Below are 22,961 nucleotides of genomic sequence, written 5' to 3'. Positions count from 1 at the left end.
AACACCCCCTAATCTAATACTAAACTACCAATAGCCCTTAAAAGGGCCTTTTGTATGGCATTGCCCTAAGTTAAACAGCTCTTTTACCTTAAAAAATACTAAGTCCCCCCCTCTAACAGTAAACCCCCCACCCCCCAAAATAAAAACACCCCCTAATCTAATGCTTGCTAAACTACCAATAGCCCTTAAAAGGGCCTTTTGTAGGGCATTGCCCTAAGTTAAACAGCTCTTTTACCTTAAAAAATACTAAGTCACCCCTCTAACAGTAAAATCCCCACCCCCCCAAATTATAAAATCCTAACACTAAAAAATCCATTTGTATGGGCATTGCCCTTAAAAGGGCATTCAGCTCTTTTAAGAGTGCTAATAAATCCCTAATCTAAAAAAAAAAAAAAAAAGCCCAAGTCTAACCCCCAAATAGGTGCTCATCGTTCCTGAAGTCCGGCGGAGAAGGTCCTGTTCCAGGCGGTGAAGTCTTTTCCCAAGTGGCCGACATCTTCTTCCAAGCAGGGACCTCTTCCTTCTTCATCCAGGACCAAGCACTGAGATGAGCGTGGAGCAGGACCAGCGACCGTGGAGCCATGGAGCGTGGAGGATCTTCTTCGTTTGATCGCCGTCGTACATTGAATAGTGAATTCCAGGTACGCGTTTAAATATGGCGTCCCTTGTATTCCTATTGGCTGATTTGATTCTTCAAATTCAAATCAGCCAATAGGATGAGAGCTGCTGAAATCCTATTGGCTGTTTAATTCAGCCAATTTTTTATTTCAATTGTAACTTAGTTTTTTTAATTTAGGTAATTGAGGTTACTTTAGGGGGTGTTAGGTTAGGGGGCTTAGTAATTTAATTAGTTATTTGCGTTGTGGGGGTTTGGGAGATTAGGAGTTAATAGATTTATTAGGATTATTGCGTTGTGTAGGTTTGGCGGATTAGGGGTTAATCATTTTATTAGGTTTATTGCGTTGTGGGTTAATGGCGGATTAGGGGTTAATACATTTATTAGGTAGATTGCGATGTGGGTTAATAGCGGATTAGGGGTTAATACATTTATTGGTAGATTGCGATGTGGGTGAATGGTGGATTAGGTGTTAATACATTTATTAGGTTTATTACAATGTGGGTTAATGATGAATTAGGGGTTAATATACTTTTTTAGATATTGCGGTGGGGGATTGCGGTTGACAGGTAGATAGAAAATGCGCAAGCGTTAGGTGTTAATATTTTCAGGGAGTTACAGGAGTTACGGTGCTCACATATTCAGCACAAGGCTTGCTGCACCTGCCTATGTGTGGCGAGGTGAAAATGGAGTAAAAGTTCACCATTTTCACCACGTATGTCCTTGCGCTGAATATGTGATATAGATTTGCGACTCGGTTCTATGTTCATCTTATGGGAGTAAAAATTGCGGGAGACGGGTGAAATATACACTCCGCATTTATATTCGGTGCCGTATATGTGATACCAAAACCATGTAAAAACTGGCATCACTGGCTTTTGTGGGCGACACTGCATATGTAATCTTACCTTCTATTTTTTCTGGACTTATATATATTTTTTTCATTATATGTAATTTTTCAACTTTTTCAGTTTTCCTGGGTCAATGACCCCATCATAGTATACACTCTTTTGAACTGATTTTTCATATCTCATATTTTTATTATTTTTTTTATTTTCATCTCCTACATTTTTGTAAACAGTGCCCTCTGTTCATTGTACACTGCTGTTCTATAACCCCTTGTTGCCCTATGCGCATTACACAATTTTTAATGTATTACATTTGTTTGTTTACTTTTATGCCACCTATAGTTTTTTAAGCCTTTTCTTTGACACTCCTAACCCCCTCTGTTAGTTTAAAAGAAGAGACAAGTATAAGAGAATAATGCTTCCCCCAACAGTGCCATCAATTACCCTTGATATGTAGCATTTTGGTATTCGTTATTATTAGCACACCCTTTTTATGGTCTAGTATCACCTCTGATCCTGTTACTGCGCTACTGATATAATTTGATCTAAAAAAAATCATACCGTCTGAATATCCTACTTCCAATTCCATTAAAAGACTATCAGGATTGAAATCGAAGAGTTCCAAAATATTTGTAATGATTAAAATAATCACCCTGGTTAGGTTGAAGTGTTGTGATGGTAAAATTGTTGGCACATTTTTTTAAATTTTCTTTTGTCCATGTGTTAGAATGGACTGTTAAAGTGGAGCGTAAAGTAAGTTAAATTATGTTTAAAAAAGAAATCTGTCAAGTCTTTGGTTATTTTCTGATTTTAATGTACATTACATATGATGAGTTCTGGGAAATTTCTCTTTAGGCTCTAGAGAAATGTAAAGATATCGGATTGGTTCGATCTATTGGAGTCTCCAACTTTAACAAGAAACAGCTTGAGATGATCCTTAACAAACCAGGTCTGAAGTACAAGCCAGTTTGTAACCAGGTAACGGCCACATGAAGTTGCTTTTTAATTTTGTAATATACATTTATTATTTGTGTTTGGCTGAGGGACATTGCTATTCATACTCTTCTGTTTTATGCAATAAATTCTTATATATAGTAACTCATACAACATAACTGCTATGAAGTCACTAAGGCAAAGAGGACTCATACACTTGTTAAAAGAAACAATATAATAATACTGTAAGATATTGGTGTATGAATTACAATTTACAGCTTTAATATACATTTTTTTTATTTATTGTAAACATATAATTATTTTTTAATATAGGGGTCGATCTTTTGGCTGAGGTCTTCTCTGCTCTTTTTTTTTTTTTCCGGCGGAAAATGCCACTTTTCTATTCAACACAATAACATGTTTTAACTATTTCCTTCACCCGTGACCACGTTTTGGACTCCTGGCTCAAAGCCCCGTTTTTTACTGTGGGGTGAAAAGTTCTTGTGATCACAATCCAGTTTGGAGAGACTTTTTAACATCTTTTTGGGGCCTCAAGGCATTTGAATAGAATTTTTTACATTGTTGCAACTATTCCAAGACTAGCTGGAAACATATGCAAGACACCCGGACTGGGCCACAGGAGGCATTGTAGAAGTGTTTTGGTTCAATAAAGCTGTATTCATCAATGTTGTAAAAGCTGTGACAGAGGACACATTTGCATATGAATAGGTTAATTTACATATGTATATGTCATATCCTGTACAGCTATGGGGATCTGCAAGAAAAGTGAGATCAGGACCCCGACCTCTACAAATGGCATGAAGTAATCTTACTCTTAAAGGGACATGAAACCCCAATTTTTTCTTTCATGATTAAGATAGAAATTACAATATAAACAACATACAATTTAATGATATTATCTAATTTTCTTAATTAAGTATCATTGTTCAAGAAATAGCAATGCACATGTGTGAGCCAATCCCACGAAGCAGCTATATGCAGCCACCAATCAGCAGCAGGATATCAAGAGAATGATGTAACACATATAATAGAAGCAAATTGGAAAGTTGTTTAAAATTGCATGCTCTTCCTAAATCACAAAAGAAAAAATGTGGTTTTCATGTCCCTGCAATGTTTGATTCTAAATCACACTAACACTGCCGTGATTTTCACCAACTATACAGGTGTCTTTTAAAACAAGGTTGCACAATTGTGAGTTCAAAAGGAACCTACTGAAATCTGATTATATCCTCACCACTCCTAAACCATCTAAATGCCATTTGGATCTTGTCAGGAAGGACATGGTTGCTCAACCACTATAATCTCACTTTTAATTTATTAAAGGGGCTTTTTTTTATACAATATCCAAACATGGTCACACTAGAGCATTTTACAATGCTTGCTCCTACTATATTGAACTCACATTCTAAAAGGCCCAATCCTGTTTGAATAATATAGGGGTATGTTAGTGTGTGTGTGTGTATATATATATATTGTCTCATACATTGCTTTTTTCCATGTATTTTGTTAAAGGGACCTCTTATTTATCATTTTTAGAATGCAATTATATTGGAACAATGTGTTGTTTTTTTGTACAGTCACCCCCCAAAAAAAGTGTTATGTCTAATGTTTTGCAATTGTGGAATTTTGCAGGTTGAATGTCATCCATATCTGAACCAGAGCAAACTACTGGAGTACTGCAAGAGTAAGGACATTGTACTGACCGGGTACAGTGTCCTGGGCTCGCACAGAGATCTAACATGGTAAAGTATTTATTAAACTTAATGTCCACAGACAGCCTTTTAAAATATAATTTAGAAAATGTTATTAACTTATTTTTTTTACCCATGTAGTTGCACTTAAAGGGATACTGAACCCATTTTATTTTCTTCTGTGATTCAGATAGAGCATGCAATTTTAAGCAACTTTCTAATTTACTCCTATTATCAATTTTTCTTCGTTGTCTTGCTATCTTTATTTGAAAAATAAGGCATATAAGCATTTTTTTTGGTTCAGTACTCTGGATAGCACTTTTTTTTATTGGTGGATGAATTTATCCACCAATCAGCAAGGACAACCAAGGTTGTTCACCAAAAATGGGCCAGCATCTAAACTTACATTCTTGCATTTCAAATAAAGATACCAAGAGAATAAAGACAATTTGATAATAGGAGTAAATTAGAAAGTTGCTTAACATGTCATGCTCTATCTGAATAACGAAAGAAAAAATTTGGGTTCAGTGTCCCTTTAAACATAGAAACATATAATTTGACAGTAGATAAGAACCCAAAAGACCCATCAAGTCTCCTCATACTACATGTTCTTAGGATAGCATTATGTGTGTCCCAGGCTGTTTTTATTATTTTACAGTCTTCTATTGGAAGTTTTGCTACAAGCGGACAGCCTACACTGTCTGCATTTAACATTGCACAAAAATTGCACAAGCAATGCTTGTACAATACCGCCCCCTACTCACTGGTGGCCAATCGGCTACTAACAAGGGCTGTCAATCATCCCGATTGGATTGTGATGATTTCAATCCATCATTGCAGTTTAAGCAGCAGCAGTCTTAAGACCACTGCTACTTAACTATCGTTTCAGGCAAGCCAGAAACACCAGGGCTCCAAAGCTGCTTTCACAGCTTGATAAATGGTGGCCCAATTAATCCACTACCCGTTTTGTAAAAAAAATGCTTCCTCACATTTCCCCTGAATCTGCTACCCTCTGAATTAAAATTGTGACCCCTTGTTTTGCTATTTCTTTTTGTTGAAACTGCTTTCAGCTTCCACTCCATATATTTGTAGGTTTCTATCATGCCACCTCTTTCCCTTCTTTCCTCTAGACTGTACATATGTCAAACAGAGTCTTTGTATTTTCTTAAGGCATAAAGCATAACTCAAACCCCTGACAACTCTACCCAAAAGTTAAACTTTCCACCAATGTACTAATCATAATCAATTAACATGTTTTGTGGCTTTGATTACATCTAAATATTTGTCTATCATTCTCGCTTAAAAGGGCAACAAACATTTTAAGATTTTAAAATTCAATATTTCATTATATGCAGTAAAAAAACCTTTGCAATATATTTTAATTATTTATTTTGTCCACTTTCATGGAATTTAATTCTGACAATAGTGGGTTTTACAATTCCTGTTAAAAGAGGAAGTGCAGACTTCAGATTTATCATGGCTATATTAAAGGACCAGTAAATACAGAAGATTTGCATAATCAGTGAGTAGTAGATTTCTTTCTGAGAAATTTTAAAGTTATGTATATTTCCATTCCTCCGTACCATATGACAGCCATCAGCCAATCACAAATGCATATACGTATATTCTGTGAATTCTTGCACATCCTCAGTAGGAGCTGATGACTCAAAAAGTGTAAAAATAAAAAGACTGTGCACGTTTTTTGTTTATAATAAATGTTCCTTTATCAAGTTTTTGCCTTTGTCTAATATTTTAACCACAATACCAAAGAGACTAGTAATAACAGTACTGAGGTTTTTTAATTGATTTTTGCCAAATTGTGGGATTTCTAATCTGTAAATCTGGCATTTTTTTTAGGATTTCCCATTTAATAATCTTGAAGTGGTGGCAGTAGAGAAAGTTTAGTGTGGGTGAGATTAAAGGGATGTTTGGCCATTTTTCTAGGTGTAGTACAGACTTTACCACCTTGGAGCAGCCTCTTTTAGCCCAATATGCTTTTCACAGAGAAGAACTTTCCTGAAGTATATCAGTCTGATCCTGCCCAATAGGTTGAGTCCAACCCCCGAAAATACCAGGCAATTCTTCTCTGGATAGAATAAGGAACATGGCAACCCCAGATGATTATTTATCTTGATATTTCAGATTAGTAGAGAATTTTAATTTTTCATGTCTTTCACATTGACTGGACAAGTGTTTTTCCCCCTGTGAGCTAATTACTTTTAAACTCTGATTACTAAACTATTGTGATATTTTTCCACCCCTGTGTATGTATATGTTTGAGTATGCATGTGTGTGTGTATATATATCAATGTAATAAAATATGTAAAATAGGGAGGCGGAGCTAGTGAGCAACCGCATCAGACATGTCTATTGGAGCTCCTGAGCCCAAGCAATTATTCCAACAGCCTAATTAGTTAAAATAAGCTTCTAAACTGACCCATATTAGCAGATTTTGTGCACTATCTACTTCCCATAGCTGGTGTGCCTTTGTGTGGCTTGGGAGCTTGGGCAATTTCTGGATTGGCTGATAACTAGCATTTTGGATACTGAAACTCAGAGGAATGCCATGCTGCGGACCAGCTTCCCACCCTATTCAGCCCGCAGCGCAATCACTCTGGAGGGTCGGGGCTCCACTCCGGAGTGCACCAACAACTCACCCAGCAGAGATCAGAAGCAGAGGGGAGGTCGATCGCTGCGCCCAGCTAACTGATATAGGAACTAAGCAGAGAGACAGAGAGGTAGCGGCCCTGGCAGCGTTGTTGCCACATGGGCAGAATAGGCCCTGGAAACTGCTCCGCACCGAAGGGTCCTCTGATCCTGGGGAGACCACCTCATGCCAGAACTAATGAGGAGGAGGACGGAAGATATTCAGAAGGCTTAGAGGAGTCACACTGGACACCGCCACATCAACATATCACCAGCGTAAGTGCACAACTCATTCCCTACACTGACACAGAGAAGCCTGACCCAATGCGCCCCAGACCTAACTGTCCATGCGGGCTACACAAATTGCCTAGGAGAGAAGATACCATACCTAGGGAGGGGGCAAAAGATAGGAGAAACCCTCTGTGGGGCGCAAAACCCTAGGATAACTAGGCCCATATCTACAGAAGAGGGCTATTCCCTTAAAACTGTGACAGCACTGTTGCCTGTGGGGGTCACCTGACGGAGGACCACTGGGGTCCATACAACACCAACTCTGCTTGCAGTAAGGGACTTGTCTGGAGGAAAGTTAATAGTCCAGATCAGCTGAGGGGAGATAACACAGTCTCTTAGCCAATATTATACTATCTGCAAGTTGTTACTGCTGCTCGGGATCAATATAACTATTGTACTTGCTGCGACACCAGAAAGGCCTAAAATTGCAGTCTCCTGGGTTCCCACACACTGGGTCTCTTTAAGTTACTGGACAGCACCTTTGTTGGGAGGAAGCCAGGCCATTATTGGATGAGGCCTAGTCTGTAGTAGTAGGAAGCATCAGGACCTGCGTAAACGGATCAGCTGGCCATCTATAAAGGTATGGGTTTACCCCTGTGTTCCCCTGAGCAATTGGATATTGTATCAGAAACTTTGAACTGCTGAACTAATTGTTTGTGGCTTATGCTAGGGGGTGCTGTATTTTACCTTGCTAAACCCTCTTTCCATTAAGCTTTGATTAACAGCAACATGGTGTGAAATAGCTGTGGTCCCCTAGAGGGGTCCTATTCTCAGCCTGCTCCACATTCCTACCCAGTGACATTTGCTATTTGCTCCCTGAACCTGTTTTACTCCCTGAATAATGTCACAACAAGCAAAGAGGAAGCAGAAAGGCAGCCAACCCTCCAAACATACAGTCCGGGACCATTTTCCACCTATAAGAGATCACAACCCTGGTCCTTCAGATGACGAACGATCACTGTCCCCTGATCCCTCAGAAGAGAGGTCTAGTATGAGATATTCACCACCCACTCGCTCGCAGGGAGAAGTGATTACAATTGATTCTATGAAGCAGCTCCTGGACAGGCAAAGTCAATCCTTTGCAAAAAGATTTGACAAACTAGAAAGGTCCTTTGATGACCTACGCAAGGATATAGCTACTGTAAACGAACACACAGACATTATAGAAAGAAAGCAGGAGGACCTTCTGGTTGATCATACAAACTGGGTTAGCTACACTCAAAACTTGGCTGACCAGGTGTCTTCCTTAGAGGCAAAGCTGGCTGATCTCGAGGACCGCTCTCGGCGGAATAATGTGAGGATTAGAGGAATCCCTGAGTCTGTTGGTCCTCAGGAGCTGGAGAAGTACGCACAAACCTTGTTTCGGGCTGCCCTGGGATCTACTGGAGGCGAGGATGCTAGAATTGATAGAATACATAGAGCAGCAGGGCCTAAAAACCTCCCTATGGAAAACCCCGAGACACAATAGCCCGGCTGCACTATTTTTCCTATAAAGATAAGATCTTAAGAGCCACGCTGAGACAGCCCCAGCTTTCAGACCAGTTCAAAGATGTAACGCTTTTTCCTGACTTGTCTTCATATACAGTACACTGCAACAAAGGCGATCCTTCAATGAAGTCACCAAAACGCTTAGACTTCACCAAATCCGATACCGATGGAGCTTTCCCACAAGATTGATCATCACCAAAGATGGTACACAGCACACCGCCCTCTCCCCAAGACAGGCTCAGGAACTGTTGAGGGGTTGGCGCCTCCCAGCTGGTGAAGAAGCTGAAGACCCAAGTAGATCACCAAGAGCGGGTACTCCATTGAGAGTGGGTGCCCCGGACTGGAATCTGAATAGGCAGGACCCTGCCCGCTGAGACCCTCTCTCTTCTTAAAGGAAAAACCTCATATTTGATTCTTTGTGGGCCCTGAACAGGTGTAACCACGCTCTCATGGCTCTCTTCACCTGGATTGAGTCAGTTGGACGATCCTTGGCGACAGCAGAGGGGCAGTAGAGTAGTCTAAGGAAAATTACTTTGTTAAACGTTTTAACATTTTAACTTGTTTGTTTGATTTTTGTTTACTGTTTCTTTTATGTTAGGTAATGACAGAACTAAACTTTTGTATTGATCGGACATGGTTTCACACATCCACAAGGTTGGGGTATTACCCCTAAATCTAATATTACTTGATCAAATGTGGAGACTCTGTTAAAAACTGTTTGTTAACTGTTCGACTAACATGCTTATCTAATTACAGGTTTGCTCCCCCCCCATTTTTTTCCCTCTAAAGCTAGGTTTTTGTTAACAAATGGTCTCTTGCCTCCTCCTTCCCTAGTGATATATGTTGATTGAGCCCTACCTCTCCCCTTTAGTCATACTTACTAAGGTAAACTGAGTGCAAGGAGAAGAATGGCGAGGTATTGCTAATTATCACAGATGAGATGAGGCTCATATCCCCCTAGTAAATGAGATACCTTCTCATGCTGTACTAGTAGATTTTTTTTTTCTTTTTCTCTCTATGTGAAGAAAAGGTTGAACTGACTGTAGTATGCACATGATTTCATTATACCTCTGATACCCACACCAAAATTTATTTATTTGTTTTCTCATTTTCCTTTTCCTTCTTGTAACACGTCTTGCTTCCTAGAAATACGTCTATGATATTGTTGACCACCGTTTATATTGTTGCGTTTAAATTTTTGTTTTATTATACACCGGTAGCGGAGGGGAGCGTTGCTGTTGGACTCTCCTCCACTCCACCCCCCCCCCCCCCCACACACATACTCTGGTGCAGTTAGGGATACATAGTTTATCCTCCGCATTATACCTTTTGGCAGAGTTCTGTAGTCTCTGCCCAGCTCGAAGAACTGCTCCTACGCCACTGGTGAAAACTGGTTTCTATACTAGTACCTCCCCTCCTTTTTTTTTCTCTCTCTCTCTCTTAACCTCCTGCCCTATTTCCTATCCTTCCCCCCTGTTCCCTTCCTACCCCAGGACAAAATGAGGATTGGCACGCTTAATGTAAGGGGCCTTAATTCTTCTACTAAACGGAGCCTGCTTCTCAGGTTTCTTAAAACTCAACATTTAGAAATAGCATTTCTCCAGGAGACCCACTGGGTGAAGGCTAGGGCGACCATGTTTAAATCTAAAGATTACCCTATATGTATCTCCTCAACATTCCATAAAAAAGCTAGGGGAGTCTCAATACTAATAAGCAGACACACTTCTTATGACCCTATCTACCAGGAGACCGACCCCTCAGGGTGGTACATAATCATTGTTTGTCATATAGATACTGTTTTGTGCACTCTGGTGGCCCTGTACTCCCCTAATGTCAATCAAACTAGTTTTCTCCATAAATTACTAAGTAGGGTACATTAGCTCAAGCAGGGCCATGTGTTCATATGGGGTGATTGCAGCCTGGTCTGTGACCCCAGCAGAGATAGGAAATTCCATAACAAGCACTCCCCATCACAGGGAGATGAGAATTATTCTCAACATTTTAGAAATCTGATTTCCCAATATTTGTTGCAAGATGTCTGGAGAGCATTGCACCCCGACGATAATGATTACACTTGCGATTCTGCCTCTTTCCAGTGCTTCTCAAGGTTAGACTATTTCTTCTGCTGCTCCTGGTCCCTGGAGAAAGTGATTGGGGCGACGATTGTACCGTGTGTGTGGTCCGACCACGATGCGGTTGTTCTAGAGGTGGCTTTCTCGCAGGGGGGCAGTATGGGGCAATCTTGGCGAGTACCTACTCTCGAAAGCGCTAATACCCTCCTGGGTTCAAGAAATGGAGGAATTCCTCCGAGTGAACGAGGCCGAGAATATTTCTGCCTTCACTTTGTGGGCAATGCTTAAGGCCTACATGCGGGGTGTGTTCATACGGAAGGATAGTGAAAACAAAAAACATAGAGGAGCCCCCCTGGCCCAACTATATTATGACTATATAGTATAAGATAAAAGAGAGTGATGTGTGCTACCAACACATCCCGCCCTTAGGGGGCGCTTCCTTGATATAAATAAAAAACAGCAGCAAAATGTGGGACTTGGAGGTATCTCTTAAGTGAGTGATCACACAATTGTATATACTATACACCAACCATATGGTAATTAGCTGCAAGATATACAATGCAAGAAAACAGAAATAAAATAAAAAATAAAAATTAAAAAAAATAAAAATAAAATAAAAATAAAAATAAAATGTCAAATTTGGAAAGATAATCTCATTAGTATTCACTTATAGTTTATATGCGCAATCATATGAGCATATAAACTATAAGTGGATACTAATGAGACTATCTTTCCAAATTTTACACGATTGGGGTTTTTCAAACGCTGATCATACTTGATATATATTTTTAATACATTGACTAATAGGATTGCTTAGAATATGAGGAGTTATAGATGGCACAACAGATGTCTGTTTTTTAACTTGAACAAAACATACATTTTTAATTTTAGAAAAATCTCTAATTTTTTTTTTTTTTTTGGTGCCAGCTATTGTTTTGTGAATTGTTTTTAACATGGTTTGATTGATTGTCTATTGTGGGGTTGATTAGATTGTGTGGGAGTTATTTTCAGTGTTTGCATTATGTCAATTTTATTGTTCTATATATGAAAGAGTTAATATATGCTAGATACCACCTGACCTATATGTGTATACAATGGTTACTAAACAACCAGACTAATGAGATGTTAAACAGGTGTGGGGTGTTAATTACTCAACCAATTACAATAGTTTCCTGTGTTTTAGATTTTTTGTTAAATAGCAAGTGTATCACAATGTTTGTTTATAGCCTGATGAAACAGCCCTGAGTAGGCTGAGAAATGCGCCGCTGTATTAATAAAGTTTTTATATATATTTTTATACACTTGCTATTGTGTGGTTAATCACTTTATGTGACAACTACTTCTTTGTTCCTGGTATTTGCTGAGGATTGCCTTTGCAGTAGTCTACTGGGCGACGCTGTGGTTCCAGTTTGCTGAAATTGCACCTCCAGGTGCTTACTATCTTGTAAGTGCAAACATTTGGGTTTATCTATTCTTGTCCAGATGATATTTGGCCATGTTGGTTTGCTTTCTCTTGCTCATATAGGCATATGAATTCTGGGTTCTCTGAGGATATCCAACTGCTTCTGTGCCAAGGATACAGTGTGCTGGACCACTGCGAAGTTTCAGCCTGCTCCATTAGCACCAGCTGGGTGCTTTTTGTTTGAGAGTAATTTTATTCTTCTGTGCTGCTGTTCTCATTTGCATTGGCGATATTAGGCCATGGTGGCGCCTCTGTGTTTTACTCCTTTTCTATATTATGACTACACTGCCCTGAGGGGGCAACTAAAGAAGGGACGGTCAGATTCTTTGGCCAGTAGAGTACAATCTCTCAAAAAACAAATAAAACATTGTGACCTGGAAAAGGTCCAACGTAATCTGTACCTTTTAAAACAGAGGTTTTATCATAAAGGCGACAAAGCCGTCAGGCTCTTAGCGCACAAATTACAGCATAGATCTCTATTAAAAAAATAGCGTATATCAGGAAAAGCGGACATAGAATTTACTCCCCATGCGACATAGGTAAAGCCTTTGTTGACTACTACAGTCAACTATACCAGATTTCCGATGATCCCCAGACCCACTATGCCTCTAAATCAGCGATCTTCGATTTCTTAGCAGCGCTTCAGCTGCCGCAGGTCCCTGAGGACTGTGTGGATTCTTTGGAATTCTATGGATTCTACGGATTCTATGGAAGAAATTAGCACTACCATCAAAGGCCTTAAACTCCATAAATCTCCAGGCCCAGATGGGTATGGAGCTCTATTTTACAAAATGTTTGTGACTATTCTTAACCCTCTCTTGCTTGGGGTATTCACCATGGCCGCGGAAACGGGAGGTTTCCCCAGAGACTTTCTAGAAGCATCCATCATTACAATCCCTAAACTCGGAAATTATCTCTCCCAGTGCGAGAGCTACCGCCCAATCTACCTTATTAATGGATACGTGAAGATTTATGCTAAGATCTTGGCTTCACGTTTGAACAGGGTCCTCCCATCCCTGATTCACCCTGATTAGGTGGGGTTCACCCCTGGACGTCAGGGATCAGACAATACGAGGAGACTGCTGAAAATTTGAGGTGGCTTCACTTGAGATCCCACTGATTACCCTTTCTCTAGATGCGGAAAAGGCATTTGACAAGGTCCAGTGGGACTACATGATAGAGGTACTCCGATCTTTCAATTTCCCAGTTAAGTTCATAGCGGCAGTCATGGCACTGTATTCAAGGCCCTCGGCTTGGGTATGAGGATTAGGTTTTGTTTCCAGGACTTTAGATATACAGAATGGCACAAGACAGGTGTGTCCCCTGTTGCCTTTATTGTTTGCTTTGATGATTGAACCTTTAGCTGCTAGGCTTAGGGCGAGCCCGCTAGCTCAGGGCCTTGTGCTCTCTCTGCATACCTTAGTGCTTTTCGCGGACAATTTGACAGTGGTTTTATCCGAGCCGGAAGATTCCCTACCGGAATTGTTCAAACTCTTGGGCGAGTTTGCAGCCTTATCATATTATAAACTTAACTACAATAAGACAGAGGCATATGCGCTGGGTTTGGACACCACCAGACTGGATAACCTGAAGAAGCTATACCCATTTAAATGGTCCACGGATAGTCTAAAACACTTAGGAATAGAACTCTCATGACCCCAAGATAATTATCGTAAAAAACTATGAGCCCCTCCTCTGAGATTTTAGACAGATAACTATGAAATGGTCGGATTTGGAGGCCTCTTGGACGGGTAGAGTAATGGCCCTGAAGATGATGTTACTTCCTAAACTGACTTATTTTTTCAGGTGTCTTCCTGTGGCTGTCCCTGCCTACCATATTAATCATTTTCAGTCTGTCTTCACTAAATTTATCTGGAAGGGACGACCCACTAGGCTATCTCTCCTTCAATTACAAAAGCCTAAGAAATGCAGCGGCATCTCGGCTCCAAACATTGCCCATTACTACAAGGCGGCTATGCTCTTGCACATTGCAGCTTGGGGGGTCCAGACCTGCACCTCCCGTTGGTATCAGATTGAACAGGCTTCACTGCCAGCGGGAGTTGATTTGACTAATCTGATCTGGATTCCAGATCATGCTGATATTCTTAAGGGAATTCCCAGCCACACAATTAAGATATGTTTGCGCTGCTGGGGAGAGCTTTGCTCTCATACTATGGTTGTGCCGCATTCCTTGCCAATCTATTCAATTAAGGCACTGCTGCAGTGCCTCCCTGACTCAAGACCAGGGAGGTGGGAGTCCCTGGGGATCAGGCAGGTCTCTGACCTTTATAGAGGTGATACCCTTATGCTGTCGCCTCTCAATTTCCCATTATCTGTTTTTCCTGGAGATCTGCAATTTGAAAATCTTAGATTTACATCACTTCTCCTATCCTGGGGCTTCCCCAAGTCAAGTTCCCACTCTCTGACTCACTGGGAGAGAAGATGGATGACGGGCAGATCTCTCCGGGGCACGCTTTCTTTCCACTACAAACTTTTGCTCGATTCCCCCCATTTTGTTAAAGGGACACTGAACCCAATTTTTTTCTTTCGTGATTCAGATAGAGCATGACATTTTAAGCAACTTTCTAATTTACTCCTATTGTCAAATTTTCTTCATTCTCTTGGTATCTTTATTTTAAATGCAAGAATGTAAGTTTAGATGCCGGCCCATTTTTGGTGAACAACCTGCGTTGTCCTTACTGATTGGTGGATAAATTCATCCACCAATACAAAAGTGCTGTCCAGAGTACTGAACCTTCTTTTTCAAATAAAGATAGTAAGAGAACGAAGAAAAATTGCTAATAGGAGTAAATTAGAAAGTTGCTTAAAATTGCATGCTCTATCTGAATCACAAAATAACTCATTTGGGTTCAGTGTCCCTTTAAGTCATTTGCCACAAGGGACTGGGAGATGGACCTGGGAGTGGTGTATCAAGATACAGCTTGGCAGCGCGCTCTCCAGGACGTTAATATGGAAGTACGTTTCTCTAATTTGTTTGAACTATACATTAAGCTACTACTTAGATCGCATTGGGTCCTGACCAAATTTTTCCTCTAAGATCGGCAGAGTGCTGGAGGGGTTGTGGACAGAGAGGCACCCACCTGCATATGTGGTGGAGCTACCCTAGATTGACAGCTTTCTAGGCTCAGTTGGCAGATTTGCTATCCCATTTACACCTGGTACAGCAGCTTACTGGGGACACTGCACTCTTCCATCTGGGTTTGCAACAACTCCAGAGGCCAGCCAGGGCCCTATGTGTTATCATTCTGCTGGCTGCTAAGCTAGCGATAGCTAGACAGTGGGCTAAAGACTCCCCCATGACCCTGACGCTAGTACTAGATATCCTTGACTATTTACAGAAAATGGAAGAATACTCTCTGAGAGTAGAGGGGCGCTAATATCTCTATTACTCCTTATGGTATACATGGGACGAGTACCAGAGAAATAGACTACAATTTGACGGGAATGACTAAACTAAAGACAATACAGAGATGGCGTACTGCGGCAAGTAGGGACTCCCGAATGTTGAGTAACTGTTTGCCCTCCTCAGCCTCCAATACCTTCTCCTATTTCCTTCCCATTTCATAATTTATCATCCCCCCCTTCCTTTTCTTTTTCTTTTTTTCTTTTTTATTCCTTTTGTGCCCTCCTATTTTTTAAAATACACCAGTGGAGATCTCTCTGAAGTTCTTTGGGTTCTCCTTTCAGAAACTTTGCTATGTTTATATTTTTTATATTTCATTGATATAAAATATGTGATGGCTTCTGTTAATGACCTAATGATGGTATTTTTTTTGTTCATGTTTAAGCTTATCAGCCGACCTTACTATTTTCCTAAATCTTTAAATCAGTTGTCACTGACTTTATATGATATTAGTGTTGTGCCCTCAGCTGCTCTTTAAGCTTCAGGTCCCTCGTGTGGATCTATCTTTCATGGAGGAAACTGTGAAACTATAACAATAAAATGAAGAAGGGTGATTGTTCATGCTAACCACCCATGAAAGGTCCCTACACACACTCGTTAAATTGTATTGTTCCTTTATTTTTATTTTTTCTTGTAATTGTAACTGTACCCTTCAATAGAAAAAGATTCAAGAGTTCCAATTGTAGAAGAATCAAATGACTTTATTGAGGATAAAATCCAAAAGTATACCAGCACGGTAACAGAGAGACAGCTGGCCCTACTAGTTTCGGCGGTGTGCCGTAATCTAAGACCTGCTGTGTATTTACAAGTGGGTGTTTAAAAGTAACTCTCTACACAATCATTGGCTACAGAGGGGTTAGAAATACCACTCCCCTTTAACCTTTGTCTGGGTGAAAACAAATGGAGGAAATTGTCAACATAGATGTAGACAAATGTAATATAATACATAAGTTGAAATACATACATTAATAAGAGTCAAATTAATTAGAAGAGGGGGGGGAGAGAAAATTTTGACATTAGTAATCTATAACTAGAGCTGCATGTCATATTAGAAAATAACAATGGTTTTGTTACCAAAAATGGATTGAATATATACAAATATGTGCAATAGTATAAATAAATCAATCAATAGCAAGCAAAATAAACAAGCTGAAAATTGAGGAATACAATTGATGAGCATACAAAATCCATTCAGAAAGACAAGAACACATTATGGCATATATAACTACAGAGCCTGGTTATACTAGAAGACCGATACAAGAGATGCAATCTAATGATGAGAATTCCTCAAATGTAGTGGTACATAATGGGGTACTAAAGATAAACCATTAAAGTTATAAACATAAGGCAGTCAAAATTAAGACTTTTCAAATATGAATATCTAGGTACCCTCATATTTACCAATACGGGAACAATCAAAATACAATGCATAAACAATATAAATTATTTTTATTATTTAATCAAATCTAATAACCAAGAAAGCCCTAATAGTAAAAATATGAACACATGAAATTGAACCTAAAACAACATAATATGATGTTGTATTTATCTTGATTATAATAAAAGGTTTTTATTATTAGGAATTCGATTTCTCCAAAGAATGTGAATGGCTTAAATGTTCTGAATGTTGTTTACCAGTGTAAAAGTTAACTATACGGTAAATGAAAAAAGCGACAATGCTAAATTATATTCAGCACCAGTGATTGATCAGATCAAATTCCGAGTTGAAGCCATTAGGGACCTGAGTGCGTAGTCTGAAAATCCAGAATGCTTCCTGGCGTGCTAAAATAGCATCTTTGTCCCCACCTCTTGGTGGTCTCCTAATGGCCTCAATTGCTCGCCACTTGAAATATCTGACATCTCCATGATGAATTTCAATAAAATGACTGGCTAATTCTGAACATGTCTTTTCGTTCCTAATGTAGCCCAAATGTTCCCGTACTCTGGTACGGATATCTCGAGACGTCATGCCCACATACTGTAGTTTGTGACAAACACATTCAATAACATAAACTACATAGTTAGTGGAGCATTTTATGCAACCCTTTGTTTCATATGTGTGGTTGGTAACACAAGAGTAGAAGTTTCTACCTTCTGTGATGAAATCACAGGCCTTGCATCTTGAGACTCCACACTTATAGGTCCCATTTACAGAGAGCCAAGTAGTGGGCCTGGTATTCTGTGTTATTTGACTTGGAGATAGGATGTTTCCTAATGTGACATTTCTGGAATAAACACATTTGAATCCTCTCTCCACTACCGGTTTTAGTTGTTTGTCCCCATATAACATGGGGAAGTATTTCTTGAGAATTCTACAAATCTCGTAGAATTCCGTTGAATACTTGGTGATGAAGAGTGCACAATTTTTGGTTTTGTGATCAGACTTTGTAAGTGTGCTTTTCTGAAGGACATCACCTCTTTTAATTTTGGTTACTTCATCCAAGGGGTTATCAACCAAAGATTGGTTGTACCCTCTTTCAAGCAACCTATTTTTTATCTCTTGGCTCTCCTTTTTGTAATCAGATTCCCTATTGCAGATCCTTTTAGCCCTAAGTAGCTGTCCTTTTGTGATACCCTTGAAAACATGTTTAGGGTGGGCGCTTTTGTGATGTAAAAGGGTATTTCCTGCAATGGGTTTTCTATACAAATTGGATATAATGGTGCCAGTGTCAGTGTCTCCCCTAAGGTTAACATCCAAGAAATGGATTTCTGATTTTTGCCATTCATGGGTGAATTTCACTCCATTGTCACTTATGTTCAGGAATTCTGTGAAATCCTCAGCCGATTTACCATCAGAGGACCAAATAATAATCAGATCGTCAATGAAACGTTTATACAATCGTATATGATGGATGAAGGGGTTTCTATCTGCATAGACAAAGTTAATCTCTAGCCATCCCATAAATATGTTAGCATATGACGGGGCAAATTTTGCCCCCATGGCAGTACCTTGTCTCTGCAGATAGAATACCCCCTCAAACATAAAATAATTATGTTTTAACAAAAAAGAGGTCACTCTGATGATAAAATCAGCTGCAGGGTTATCCATGGAATAAAAAGATTCCAAAAAGTGTTTAATGGCAATGATGCCCATATCATGGGGGATAGTGGAATATAATGACACCACATCGATGGTGAGCCAACTATCCAATGGTGTCCAGACAAAACCATCGAGTATCTGTAAGATATGTGTGGTATCCCTGATGTAACTGTGTAAGGAATGTACAATGGGTTGCAGGATGGCGTCCAACCATTCTGACAATGGCTCTAAAAGGGAGCCAATGCCAGAAACGATCGGACGTCCCTTGACCTCCTCAAGACTCTTGTGAACTTTTGGCAAATGATGGAAGATCGGGACCACTGGGTTCTCAACATATAGATATTGAACAGTATCGTCATCCATGAGGTCCAAAAATCTTCCATCATCCAACAATTGTGATAATTCTCTCTGGAATCTTTTGGTGGGATCACATGAGAGTACTGAATATGTATCAGGATCTCTCAATTGTCTCATGGCTTCATGGACATATGTGTCCTTATCAAGGAGTACAACACTTCCACCCTTGTCAGAGTTCCTAATGACAAGGGAATTATTGTTTTTAAGAGCAGCTAGTGCTTCTTTTTCGCGTAGAGACAAGTTGTGTTTACTGGTTTTTTTAGAATAGTGGAGAGAAGTTAGGTCCTCCACCACTCTCTTGTGATAGAGTTCCAGGTTTTTACCTCTACTGTGAATAGGGTAAAATTTAGACTGGGGTTTGAATTTAGGAAAAACCTCTGTTGCTGTTGTTTCTGTAATTGCAGATTCTGCTTGTAGACTCTCAAGAGTTGTTAAATCACAAACATCTTGAAAGTTATTTATATTAGACATGGGCAAAGCAGACCTTCTAGAGGGAGCTCTGTTGATTGCTTGTTCAATATCTGTATTAGGATGTGCAGATTCAGGATTGTTGAAATGCTTTTGTAAGGTAAGCTTCCTTATAAATTTATTCACATCCACTATGGTGTTAAATAGATTAAAGCTGTTATCAGGGCAAAAACCCAAGCCATAATTCAACACTTTGATTTCAACTTGATTAAGTGAATGTGACGATAAATTTATAACACTGCCTAAGTTAGGCGTTTGGTCTCTCTCAGGGTATACCGATGTTTCTGAACCCCATCCTTCCCTCCCCCTTTGGTTTTTTTTGGAACAGGCCGAAAAACCTGCGGTTTATTTGTAGCTACATGATCGGATGTCATATTAGACCCCCCCCTTCCCCAGCATGGGATTTAAGAATAGATGGTGTATTATCTGTCACACTGCCAGGTGTTTTAGGCCTGACAGCTTGACCACATTCTACATCAAAATTGGTAGTATTACTGGGTAAGGTTGCTTGGTTGATGGATTCCGGTGGGTCACCCCTCAATAATTGGGAGGTAAATTCACCATCTGATCCGGATTGTTCCTCACCCGATGTTGAAGCTACAGGTGATGAATGTTCATCATCTGTTGAATCTACATCAGCAAAACTGACTTTTTTCTTTTGTTTGTTCTTGTTCCTATTTTTATTTTTGTTTGTATTTTTGTGGTTATAAGGACCACCACCCTGATCATCACTACCTGAGCCTTCACTCCCATCTGTAATATTCAAATTGCCTTTATTCTTATTTTTATTTTTGTTTGTATTCCTTCCTCTGAATCTTGCTTGTTTTTGCCAAATAAAGACTTTTCCCTCATTATAATCCCTTTGATCCCTGAGGAATTTAGTATGTTTTGTGGATATAAGGGTTTTCCTATTATTCTCAACTACCTCGGCCAGCATTTTGTCAAAACAACTATATTCTTCTAGATCTTGAAATTTAGACAATTCATTTTGGAGTATAACAATTTCATCTCTTACTGATTGTAATTGTTTAGATTTATAGTTGACTAACAAAACCATAAGCCTCAGTGAACATTCAGATAAAATGTCATTCCATTCCCTGATGAATTCGCTGTCTGTGACAGCAAAATTGGGAAACTTTTTTACCCTAAGGCCTCTGGGTATCATCTTAAGTCCAAGGTATTTATTTATAATCCAGGTGTCCAATTTCAGGCGTATCTCTTTAAGCCTTAATAGTTCCAAGCTGTAAAACAAATCCCCCAATTTAATGTCACTAGACTCCTGGTTGAAAAAATCCTCCAACTCCAACCCTTCAAAATCACAATCGCTAGGGGGTAGCAATGAGTAGAATTGTGCTGATACCGTGACCTCCATATTTAGGATAAGGTATACAGAGAGTATCTGTTATAATAAAGTCACTGAATAGGCCTCTAGGAAACAGAGGAGAGCCGATGGGGATCAAGGAAAAAGATGCAATAACACAGTAGTATTCCCCAGGGTTCACAGTCACTGTAACTCAAAGTGATGGCTATGTAAATACTCCAAAACAAGAACCTGCCGTTAAAGTGTAATAATGTGTATTATCCCCATGGAAAGCACAAGTCTATTTATCTCAGCGCAAGTGGAGGTAATTCACATTCAAACGATATGAGGAGAAAGGACAGAGGGTATAAGCCTCTACACTCACCCCACTGATAGTCAGCTTCACTTGTAAGTTTCACTCTAGACGTGATGGCAGCTTCCAGGTCACAGGTTTCGTCATCCCGATGAACCGCAGCTCCTGTGCGGAATTATACACTAGACGTACCTTCCTCTAAACGCCATCCGAGTCTTCTGGGCGTCTGACGTCATCATCGGAACATGCCGAAAGGGGGTGTGTGAGGTTTATCCAATCCGATCGCTCCGGCGCCGGTCAAATCTTCAGCTATCACAAGGGGAAACACTGAACGGCAGGTAAAGAACCAATAGGAGTAGAGGCTCTGTGGGCTCTTGAGAGTGAACGGACTCCTTGTAGTCTGTTAATATAAGCAAAAGAAAAAGATTCAAGAGTTCCAATTGTAGAAGAATCAAATGCCTTTATTGAGGATAAAATCCAAAAGTATACCAGCACGGTAACAGAGAGACAGCTGGCCCTACTAGTTTCGGCGGTGTGCCGTAATCTAAGACCTGCTGTGTATTTACAAGTGGGTGTTTAAAAGTAACTCTCTACACAATCATTGGCTACAGAGGGGTTAGAAATACCACTCCCCTTTAACCCTTGTCTGGGTGAAAACAAATGGAGGAAATTGTCAACATAGATGTAGACAAATGTAATATAATACATAAGTTGAAATACATACATTAATAAGAGTCAAATTAATTAGAAGAGGGGGGGAGAGAGAAAATTTTGACATTAGTAATCTATAACTAGAGCTGCATGTCATATTAGAAAATAACAATAGTTTTGTTACCAAAAATGGATTGAATATATACAAATATGTGCAATAGTATAAATAAATCAATCAATAGCAAGCAAAATAAACAAGCTGAAAATTGAGGAATACAATTGATGAGCATACAAAATCCATTCAGAAAGACAAGAACACATTATGGCATATATAACTACAGAGCCTGGTTATACTAGAAGACCGATACAAGAGATGCAATCTAATGAAGAGAATTCCTCAAATGTAGTGGTACATAATGGGGTACTAAAGATAAACCATTAAAGTTATAAACATAAGGCAGTCAAAATTAAGACTTCTCAAATATGAATATCTAGGTACCCTCATATTTACCAATACGGGAACAATCAAAATACAATGCATAAACAATATAAATTATTTTTATTATTTAATCAAATCTAATAACCAAGAAAGCCCTAATAGTAAAGATATGAACACATGAAATTGAACCTAAAACAACATAATATGATGTTGTATTTATCTCGATTATAAAAAAAGGTTTTTATTATTAGGAATTCGATTTCTCCAAAGAATGTGAATGGCTTAAATGTTCTGAATGTTGTTTACCAGTGTAAAAGTTAACTATACGGTAAATGAAAAAAGCGACAATGCTAAATTATATTCAGCACCAGTGATTGATCAGATCAAATTCCGAGTTGAAGCCATTAGGGACCTGAGTGCGTAGTCTGAAAATCCAGAATGCTTCCTGGCGTGCTAAAATAGCATCTTTGTCCCCACCTCTTGGTGGTCTCCTAATGGCCTCAATTGCTCGCCACTTGAAAGATCTGACATCTCCATGATGAATTTCAATAAAATGTCTGGCTAATTCTGAACATGACAAAATGCTGGCCGAGGTAGTTGAGAATAATAGGAAAACCCTTATATCCACAAAACATACTAAATTCCTCAGGGATCAAAGGGATTATAATGAGGGAAAAGTCTTTATTTGGCAAAAACAAGCAAGATTCAGAGGAAGGAATACAAACAAAAATAAAAATAAGAATAAAGGCAATTTGAATATTACAGATGGGAGTGAAGGCTCAGGTAGTGATGATCAGGGTGGTGGTCCTTATAACCACAAAAATACAAACAAAAATAAAAATAGGAACAAGAACAAACAAAAGAAAAAAGTCAGTTTTGCTGATGTAGATTCAACAGATGA

General features: G+C 39.4%; 1 protein-coding gene across 1 annotated transcript in view; it reads left to right on the top strand.

The window, feature by feature from the left end:
- LOC128664185 (prostaglandin-E(2) 9-reductase) overlaps positions 1-22,961 on the top strand; it is a 71,718-nt gene that overhangs the window by 28,649 nt on the left and 20,108 nt on the right. Inside the window, exons 5-6 of the mRNA XM_053718948.1 lie at positions 2,320-2,442; positions 4,051-4,160. Of these exons, the coding sequence (XP_053574923.1) occupies positions 2,320-2,442; positions 4,051-4,160 (233 nt within the window). The remainder of the gene's footprint in view (positions 1-2,319; positions 2,443-4,050; positions 4,161-22,961) is intronic.

This window comes from Bombina bombina, chromosome 6, assembly GCF_027579735.1.
Source record: "Bombina bombina isolate aBomBom1 chromosome 6, aBomBom1.pri, whole genome shotgun sequence".
In the NCBI taxonomy this organism is placed as follows: Eukaryota; Metazoa; Chordata; class Amphibia; order Anura; family Bombinatoridae; genus Bombina; species Bombina bombina.
The sequence above is the reverse complement of the archived record's forward strand: the minus strand, read 5'-3'. Positions and strand labels throughout refer to the sequence as shown.